The following is a 10,731-nucleotide window of genomic DNA, read 5'->3' as shown; positions in this document are numbered from 1 at the left end:
CAATTTAGAAGAACTCAAGTGTACTAAGAGTGATAAATGGTTATTGGGATTACTCTGAGTGGCAAGTAAGAAGACTCTGACTAGAAAATGGCTGAAAAGAGACATACCCACTATAAACAACTGGGCTGATGTAGTGTACAATATATATGTCATGGAGAGAATCACATTTAATTTAAGATGTAAAACTGATATTTTTACTGAAAACTGGTCAAAGTGGATCACTTATATTGTAACTGTGAGACCGGACTTTGTATAATTTCATAGGATCCTCAAACTTTACTGTAAAGGGGAAAAAAATAATAAAATAATAATAATAATATGGGTATATGAGTATATTGATACGTGTGTGATGTATGTATATGTGGACTAGATGCTGCTCTACAGCTGGACCCTCCCTCCCTGTTGTTTGTTTGTTTGTTTGTTCTGTTTTGTTCTGCTAGTGTGAGTATTTGTGTTATGTTCTTCTCAAAAACAAAATAAAAACTAAATTAAAAAATATATATATATATATTTATAGAGCACCAAATCATAACAAAAGTTTTCTCATGACACTTTACATATTGAGTTGGTTGAAACCAGACTCTAAGCCATTGTATATGTAAGTAAATTGTATTGTAAATATGTATCATTTCCATATTCAAAATAAATCAATAAAAAAAAAAACTGTCACAGTTTTTATTTTCTAACTGTAAGTATCAGTGAGAACTGGAATTATTCAAGTAAAACTAAATATTTCATTTGCGTAATAAATAAACTGTGTGGGAAGAGTAAGTTATATTCTGTATTTTCACATAATATTCATTGGTTATAGTTAGAGATGTCCGATATTGGCTTTTTTGCCAAAAACCGATATTGTCCAACGCTTAATTTCCGAATCCGATATCTACCGATACAGCTGCCGATATATGTGGGATATTAAACTAATTTTAGGTAACATCACATATCTCCTGTCATGGAATTAACACATCATGCCTAATTTTACTGTGATGCCCCATTGGATGCATTCTCAAATGCAACAAGGCTTTCAAAATGTAAACACTGTCTGTGCAAAGAATACATACTTCAACTTAAGTTGTGGGAAAAATGCCATATTTATTTATTTTCTCTCCCTCCCTCCATGAGTCTGTTACAGTGTGGCAACTCTACTGTACAGTTTTGAAAACGGCACATTTCTTTCAGCTACAAACAATGCTTCATTTATGCGTCGGTAAATGTCGGCGAAATCAAGGCATTATTTTATTGGTTTTAATGATAGGCAAAAAAAGATAACGATATTCACCGATATTACATTTTTATGCCAATATTGGGCCGATAATATCAGACATCCCTAGTTATAGTCATTACACATGAACCTAGAAATACCATTAAATTTTAGTAGGCAATTTAAACTGAATTCGTTTATTGCAAGAAATATGAAAGAATTTTGTATCATATGATGTGAAAATGCCCATAAATGTAAGCAAAAATGTTAAAAAGCCAATATGTAGCATAGTTCAGAAAGTTGACCTGATTGAGCAAAATTAATGTGATTTTTGGGCTCAGCACACCAAAATTATCCTAAATCACCAGGCCCCGCTGACAGGCTGACCAGTCTGCAACTGTCATTCCATCAATGTCTCTTTTCGTTATGTCTGCCCCTACTGTTGTTGTTGTCATCTGTGTTGTACAATGTTACTGTCTTTTTTTTTTTTTTTTCTTTTAATGTTATGTTATCTTTTTCTTGTATGTTATGTAATGCTTATTCCTGTAATGTTTTCAGTCAGTGAAGACGAATTTCCCCATGGGGACCAATAAATTAAATCTCTAAATCAGCTCAGAAAACTTAAACAATAAATTTGTTGTTGACCAGTGTAATCATCAGTAAATTACCTGAGGTTTCCCAGTAAAATAAACGAATATCCGCAAGTAAAGTTTACTTGGTGATCGCCCTTGTAGAATTTACTTACAATTCTAAGTACAAATACTTTCCTAAGTTTTTCTAAGTAAATTTCACCCCCAATTTGTTTCAGTGTGTTTTACTATTGTTCATCTTTTATAGCGAATGCATTTTCTCTATTAATTCTCCCTCCCTCTCTTTGTTTTTCCATCTCTCTGTAGTCGTTTGGAGCAGAACTTGATTAAAAGTGTCCCAGCAGGAGCCTTTACTGCCTACAAGAAGCTCAAGAGAATGTAAGTCTGTCTGAATAAAACTGCATACAACGCACCTATACATGCCATAAACAGTGTTGGGAAGGGCAACGTAGAAATGCATGAGGCCTGGAATAATTTTAATGATTTAATCCAAGTATTTAGTATATGAATAAAATTACATTTATTTGTTGCTTATGTTGTGTTTTGATTAATTTTATCATGTTTTACCTGAAATATTCACAATTGTCTAACCTTCTTTCTATTATTTACCTGTTTTTCACTATAATTATAACAACATTTGACTGTTTTAAAGTATTTTTTGACAAATTTAAGATGGAATATGTTGTTGAATGTCCAGCTCTTAAAGGTATCCTTGGTATGATGGGTGGTTTAAATTACAAATAGAGAATCCATCGAACATTCGGTGGAAAGTTAGAGCACATACTTCCATGCGGATGGATGTGCTTTAGATGTAGACAGCTCCATTCTGTCCTCATATTTACCCGAGTTTGCTTTACTGATGGATTACAATATATTCAGACATAACTCTTCATGTTTCCTCTCCTCTCATTTTGTTTCCTCTCCTCTTTTTTCATCTTGTTACCTCATTTACTCTGTTTCCTCTCTTCTGATTTCCTTATTCTCTCTCATCGTTTCCTCTCTTCTCATTTCATTTCATCTCCTCCTTTCATTTCCTAATTTCCTCTACATTTGTTCTCTTCTCGTTTCCTCTTGTTTCCTAATTTCCTCTTAATTTTGTCTCTTCTCGTTTCCTTATTTCCTCTCCTCTCGTTTCTTCTCCTCTTGTTTCCTCTCCTCTTTTTTCATCTTGTTACCTCATTTACTCTGTTTCCTCTCTTCTGATTTCCTTATTCTCTCTCATCGTTTCCTCTCTTCTCATTTCATTTCATCTCCTCCTTTCATTTCCTGATTTCCTCTACATTTGTTCTCTTCTCGTTTCCTCTTGTTTCCTCTCATTTCCTAATTTTCACTTAATTTTGTCTCTTCTCGTTTCCTTGTTTCCTCTCCTCATTTCCTTATTTCCTCTCATCTTGTTTCTTCTCTCATTTCATCTTTCCTCCTCTCACTTCCTCATTTTCTCTTCATTTCGTCTCTTCTTCTTTCCTCTCCTCTTATTTCCTCTCCTCTAATTTCCTAATTTCCTCTTCATTTCCTCTCTTCTCATTTCCTCTCCTCCCTTTTTCTCTCCTCATTTCCTCTCCTCTCCTTGATTCTTCTTTCCTCTTGTTTCCGTCTCTGAAATACATCCTTGGTATGACGGGCAGTTCTACTTAAAACCAAAGAACCCATCAAAACAGAACAAAATGTGGGCACATACTCATGAATGGATGCAGCTCCATCCTGCCTTTAATGACTAAATGGGAAAATGGCTAAAATAAGGCACTTGTGTACGGCAAAACAATGTAAAGCAGAACTGTACAGAACATTTCTTATACAAAAACTAAAAAAAACAAAAAAAAAACAACAATATATCCAGATGTAACTTCATTATAAAGCAACAATTTGCTAATTCAAGCTGCAATTTCTCCAGTTTCAGTCAAATGTTCTTGCATGAATATTAAATTTATAGTGTATACAGTCACAAAAAAAATTATTAGACCATCAAAAGTCATCAAAAACAGTAGTTATGCAATCAAGTACTAACTCCTGTGTGTATCATGTGACTAAAACAGACAGAAAAGAAAACATGGAATGCCTAAAACCACTGCTTTTGTCAGTACAATGCCATAGATAATGATGTAAGAACTGAGGTGATTTTGGTTATTATCAAGAAAACATGTTAAATGGATAGATATCAGCTCTGAAATTCAACTACTATGAGCTATTTTTGTTGTTATCATTATAGATAATAAAAATAGAAAAACTTGAATAAAATATAAATAAGGATAAATGTCTAAATAAATTCTAAAATATTGCACATTTCAAAAAACTGTGAGACAAAGCCTCATGGCAATAAGGCACAGAGGTCATGGTGTCGCAGTCCTGTGTAGGTGCATGTGGTGAGGAAATGGAAGAGTTTGAATGAGTGGAGCAGTCTTATGGCATACAGAAAGAAAGTGTTTTTGAACCAGGTTGTTCTGCAAGAAAACCATGGAAAATGGATAGATATCAGCTCTGAAATTAAACTACTATGAGCTATTTTTGTTGTTATCATTATATTTGTCCAAACAAATGTACCCTTAGTTGTACCAGGCATTAAAATGAACAAGAAACTGAAGAAAACAAGGGTGGTCTAATAATTTTTTCCGCAACAATAGGTTCAGAGTTTGCAACATGACTGTCACTAGTCACTTTTCCATTGGACATCTGCGCAAAACTTTAGTGATATTTACTAAATGTCGAAAAAACAGAAGTGCCTAATGTTGGTTTTTCCATTAAATCACAAATGCGATGATTTGTTTATTTATTATCGCAAGATGACACGAAAAGTCATTCCATAAACATGAACGTAAATATGGTGTTGATTTACAGATATATTCATTACACTGGTCTACAAGGAAAATGCTTCCAGAATAAAAGTAATGAAATTTTACCACATGAGAGACACTGATAAAGAAAAATCAAGTAAAAAATGCTGGTTAGCTGAACTTTCCAAGATACAGCCTTGGGTCAAAATGTGAAATTCAAGAATTAATGAGAGAATGGGTTTGACTCAAAAGGAATATTTGTCTCAGAGCTACAAGATCTACTTCAAAACACTGTCTGCACATTAGAATACATTCACTTTACAGGTTCTATTTAGTGGAAGATTTATAAAACTATTATATAAATGTACATAAACCAATATATATGTGTAATAACACTTAATCATATACCTTGAAAACATCAGCAAACCGGCACTTTTGTCATTTATTTTCCAATTAATCTTATTAAAATACACAACATTTAGCACATTTAATGTCTGAAGCAAATCATTTCTAAAAAATTGTACAGGGTGGGGAAGCAAAATTTACAATGAACATTTAGTTGTTTTTTCTCAGCAGGCACTACGTCAATTGTTTTGAAACCAAACATATATTGATGTCATAATCATACCTAACACTATTATCCATACCTTTTCAGAAACTTTTGCCCATATGAGTAATCAGGAAAGCAAACGTCAAAGAGTGTGTGATTTGCTGAATGCACTCGTCACACCAAAGGAGATTTCAAAAATAGTTGGAGTGTCCATAAAGACTGTTTATAATGGAAAGAAGAGAATGACTATGAGCAAAACTATTACGAGAAAGTCTGGAAGATACTATTAAAGAAGAATGGGAGAAGTTGTCACCCCAATATTTGAGGAACACTTGCGCAAGTTTCAGGAAGCGTGTGAAGGCAGTTATTGAGAAAGAAGGAGGACACATAGAATAAAAACATTTTCTATTATGTACATTTTCTTGTGGCAAATAAATTCTCATGACTTTCAATGAACTAATTGGTCATACACTGTCTTTCAATCCCTTCCTCAAAATACTGTAAATTTTGCTTCCCCACCCTGTAGACCAGTGTTATTATTATATATTACCCCTCTATCCTGTACTAAATTAAAAATGATTGGGTTTCCTGATGTGTCCACACATACCGTGATGCTTCTTCTTCTTCACTTGTTGTAACGTCCATCAACATCCGTTTTTTTTTAATTCACCTGACTCTAGTTGCAAGAAAAGGTCCTTTCCTCGACTGTGTACAGCCACATAATGCAGTGTAGAGTTGAGTGCATCACAGTCAGATTGAGCATATATCAGTTGTGAAGTCGACAGCAGCTGCGAAACTGTTCATCTCCTCCTCTTCTTCTTCTTCTTCTTCTTCTTCTTCTTCTTCTTCTTCCTCTCTCATACACTCAGACCTAAAGCTGTCTGCTGAAATATGTCCTTATCATGCAAATGCCTCCAAATGCCAGACTTGCAGACTTGTGCAGGGTTGTAAGGTTATCCACACACACAGAGATGGAGTTTTTACCTGCACCTCCACAGAAATGTTAAATAAGATATCTTACAGAGGTGGAAGTGAACGACACAAACTGCACTTAAACATGCCACCGCTTCCAGTTTCCTATCTGTCCTGTCATTCCTTTTACTCACCTTGTCCATCAGTCTCTCCCTCATTTCCCTATACGTGGTGATCCTCCTTTTTCCCCTTGCCTTGACCTCTGCTGATGTATTCTCTCATGATCATTTGTCAGACAGTTCTAGGACATTCACACAGAATGAACCCCATTACCGTGTATTACAGTAATGCACTTATCTCCTGCTCTCTTTCTCCCCCAGCGACTTGAGCAAGAACCAGATTTCCGACGTCGCAGCCGATGCTTTCAGCGGCCTGCGCTCGCTCACCTCGCTGTAAGTATGACACGTACACAGGCAAAACGGGCGTGTCACCTGCCGTGTCACCGACATGCATGGACACGGACGTATTTAGACGGGAAAGTCGGTGCGTTTCCAGACATTTAGCAAATAAAAATGTTGTTCCCGTCGATGTTGACAGCTGGAACACAACGCTGCAGATTGTGCGTTTGCGCCGTTTGTGTGTCTCTGTATTAGCCCGTGTCTGTAATCACTCAGTGTATGTGTCTCCGAGGGTGAAAGTGATAAGAACATGAAGGACAGTTTAATTTGAATCAATGTGGAGCATGAAAATGAGACAGACAGACAAGAAGGGGCAGACAAGGTGAACTCTGCTGGGTGTTAAGACCCAACACACATACAGACAAATCATTTCAACAAGAAAGTCAGCCAGAGTCATGAATTGTGCAGCAGAGGCCAGCTGAGGCGTGAGGCAGCAACGGATAAAACTGCTCGAGTGAATTAAATGGTCACATCCGAAATGGGACGCACACTTGTAATTTCAATTCTTCACAATCAAATGAGATAAATGGTCCAAAAAACTGCTTAGCGAGAAATGCCGAAAATGACCATCCTGGTTCTGATTTCAATATTCTGACCAAAAGGAAACAACAGAAGGTTTGAGGATTGTGTTTCCTTTTAGGAGACCTGATTATTATAGACCTGAAGGGGTGGGATTAAATAAGTTCTATTTCCTCCCACTCCTTCTCCAATATGCAAATGAAGTCATACTTTGTTTTCGTGTATATGTACAGGTTTTTGTTTGTTTTAATAATAATAATAATAATAATGGATTGGATTTTATATAGTGCTCTTTTAGACACCCAAAGCGCTTTACATTATTGATCCATTATTCATTCGCTCTCACATTCTCCCTCTGGTGGTGGTAAACTACATTTGTAGCCACAGTTGTCCTGGGGCAGACTGACAGAAGCATGGCTGCCAATTCGCGCCTACGGCCCCTCCGACCCCCACCAAACATTCATACGCATTCATACACCAGTGTGAGTGGCACTGGAGGCAAGGAGGGTGACTAGGACAGAGTGGGATTCGAACCGCCAACCCTTCAGTTATTGGATGACCCGCTCTACCACCTGAGCCATGGCCGCCCCGTTTTGTTTTCTTATAATCTGTTTCATTTGTCAAGACTAAGTGAGATTACTTGGTTTTGTTGCATATTCGAAACGAAACTAAATTACACTGGGTTACAAAAAAATGTTTTTTGCAAGTTGTCTAGGTTTTTTCAGCTGAATTAGGACCATTTTGCACCGCTAAATCCAAAAACGACATCTGTTTTTCTCAATCAGGTCAGGTTTTTTTGCTAATTTGATTTTGAAAAATTTGATCTTCTCACAATCTGCACCCAAACTTTATCTTGGTCACCAAGTTTAATACCAAAATAAGATTGGTAAGCACACTTTATGAAACTTGTGACTTGATTCCTGTTAGGTACAATGGTGTATTCGCCGCAGATGTAGCAGAATACGCCAGGCTTATTTTTGCAAGATCTTCTAGTCGAAGCCATTTCATTCACCTGTAATATTAAAAAAAACATTAATCATAAATTGGCAAAAGTAAAATCTTCAGAACTCGTTTATTGCAAGAAATATGAAAGAATTTTGTATCATATGATGTGAAAATGCCCATAAATGTAAGCAAAAATGTTAAAAAGCCAATATATAGCATAGTTCAGAAAGGTGACCTGATTGAGCAAAATTAATGTGATTTTTGGATTCAGCACACCAAAATTATCCTAAATCAGCTCAAAAAACTTAAACAATAAATTTGTTGTTGACCAGTGTTATAATTACAAAGGATTTTTGGGTATTGTTAACCCATAAAGACCCAGTGCTAATTTTGTATCCATTCCCAAATGAATTTTACATTCTATTTAACCATTCTTAAGTTATGTATCACCATTTATTGCAATTTTATCGTCATTTTTTTCTGTGTAAGTCATTTATTTTCCTGTATTTAATTCACTGGTAGTGTAGATATTCATAAAAGCTCAGATTAAAGTTGAGGGTTATTATATCAGAAACAAAGAAAACTAATGAAAAAGGGACTTTTTCAGCAACAATATCAGTAACTGTATTCTTTGTATTCTCTGTATTTTGCATTTTTTTTTGGTGTAAATCATGTACTTCCCTGTATTTAATTCACAGATCATGGAGATGTTCATGAAAACTCAGAGTCAGTTCGAAGTTAATTATATCAAAAGAGAGAAAAATGAATAAAAAGTTCCTTTTTCAGTGAAGATATTGCTAAGTGAATGTAAAAACAAGTGTGTCCATCCACTGTCATTGATCCAACTGCATGGGTTTTACTGGTGAATCAATGTTGTAGAAGATGATGGTGTTTCCATGGTAACTACAGAGCCTATGAGTGTCCAAATGGGTCATATCTGATTTCCATGAAAAGACGATAAACTGTATTTTACTCCAGTTATTTACATGTATTGACAGGATTAGTGGATCAACAGGTATTAAACAGTTTAGTTCAGCAGATGCTTTTGGTCGACAGTGGATATTAGGGTTTTTACGGGTTAAGTATTTTACCTTTTACCAGTCGGCCAACTGTAGATTTTCCTTTCAGAGGTTTATTATCCTCTTGAGTCCTAGCAATGCATTTTTGTCCTCTGTAGGAGACAAGTTTTACAGCTTTACTTAAAAAAAAACAAAAAAAACGTAAATTTAAAAAAATGTATCTGAGAAAACTTGCATTAGTTGTAATGTATTCTGTAGCTTTTACTTTCCTGAGTCTCAGGAGGTGAAACGATTGTCAGAGATGAATAAAACAGACTCTACATTCAATAATAACACAGAGAGTATTATAAATTAAATAAAAGATAGAAAAACTGAAATATTAACCAGCGATGCACATCAGACATCTGTAGCATACCTTAATTGCAAAGGGACAAATGAGTCAACTTATATAAAAAAGAAGGAAAAATAAACACACTTTGTGAAATTTGCCTTTTATTCTACAAATGTATGGCAAATTTTCATAATATTCATGCAGGATATAATGTTGTTTACCCGCTGGAGTTGAAGAAGCAGAATCCTTCCACTTAGGTCAAATTTGCCATTGAAACAGTGAAGGGGTAAACGTCAATAAGTTCAGTTTTGTTTTATTCAGATTCAGAGTAATAATAATAATAATAATAATAATAATAATAATAATAATAATAATAATAATAATAATAATAATAATACAGGAGTTTGGAGCAGTAAGAAAATGACAGCTGATTAACCCTTTCATGCATGAATTATGAGAACTTTAATCAAGATTTTTTTCCTGAGTGTTTTTATTCCTCTTTAGGCATGAAAAAAACAATGCAATTGAATTTTTTTTTATTAATCTATTTTTCATGGAGTTACAAAAATGCCCACTCAGCTGGACACCATGTGTTTAATTTTGGAAGCAAAGACACATATATTTAAAGTTATATACTGTGTGAAAACTCTGAAATATTTTCTTAATGCAGCTAATCTCATGTTTTCACACATTTTATCATATTCTAATACTAGTTATGGAGATAATACACCAAAAAAAAAAAAAAAAAAAAATTTGTTTGTGAAAATTAGCAGTTGATTTACACTCAAACATGTTAGTTCAGATCAGGTTTATTAAGAACACCAAAGTTACAGTAATGGTCTGAATGTCAGTGTAGATGATGCATGGGCGTCCACTGTGTTGGTTGATATCCTCCTGAGACTCAGGAAAGTGAACATTTTTAGCTTTTTTACATTAAACAGTCATCTTGATTGGAAACTGCAGAATGCAACAGTTTTTTCAGATACATTTTTAAAATTATTTTCATTTATTTATTTTTTAATGGAATGTCCTTTGCAATGAACAGCTTTTTTTTTTTTTTTTTTTAGTGAAACTGTCAAGCTTTTGTCCCTAAAAAGGACAAAAATGCACTGCTGGGTCTCAGGAGGATATGGAATTAAAACAACTAAACCCATGAACATATAAGAGAACAGCTGGAGAATAGGTGTCCACTGTAGTGCCCACTATGCATGAAAGGGTTAATCAGCTTTTGTCATCACATCCCAGCACAAATTTTGACAGTAAAAACAGTACGCATATCCGAAAATGAGGCATTTTACTCTTTATTAATTCAGTTCAATTTTATTTGTAGAGCCCAATATCACAAGGTCGCCTCACAGGGCTTTTACAGAGTTTGTTGAATGTGAAAATGAACAACAGTCAAATAAACAGTTGTTGAAGGAAACAGATTAATGTCTCG

The 10,731-nt window shown here is 34.8% G+C and overlaps 1 protein-coding gene across 1 annotated transcript in view; it reads left to right on the top strand.

Moving 5' to 3' along the window:
- slit3 (slit homolog 3 (Drosophila)) overlaps positions 1-10,731 on the top strand; it is a 742,110-nt gene that overhangs the window by 582,712 nt on the left and 148,667 nt on the right. The window contains exons 10-11 of the mRNA XM_030145427.1: positions 2,098-2,169; positions 6,402-6,473. Of these exons, the coding sequence (XP_030001287.1) occupies positions 2,098-2,169; positions 6,402-6,473 (144 nt within the window). The remainder of the gene's footprint in view (positions 1-2,097; positions 2,170-6,401; positions 6,474-10,731) is intronic.

This window comes from Sphaeramia orbicularis, chromosome 10, assembly GCF_902148855.1.
Source record: "Sphaeramia orbicularis chromosome 10, fSphaOr1.1, whole genome shotgun sequence".
In the NCBI taxonomy this organism is placed as follows: Eukaryota; Metazoa; Chordata; class Actinopteri; order Kurtiformes; family Apogonidae; genus Sphaeramia; species Sphaeramia orbicularis.
Note: the sequence above shows the minus strand (reverse complement) of the source record. Positions and strands in the feature narration are given on the sequence as shown.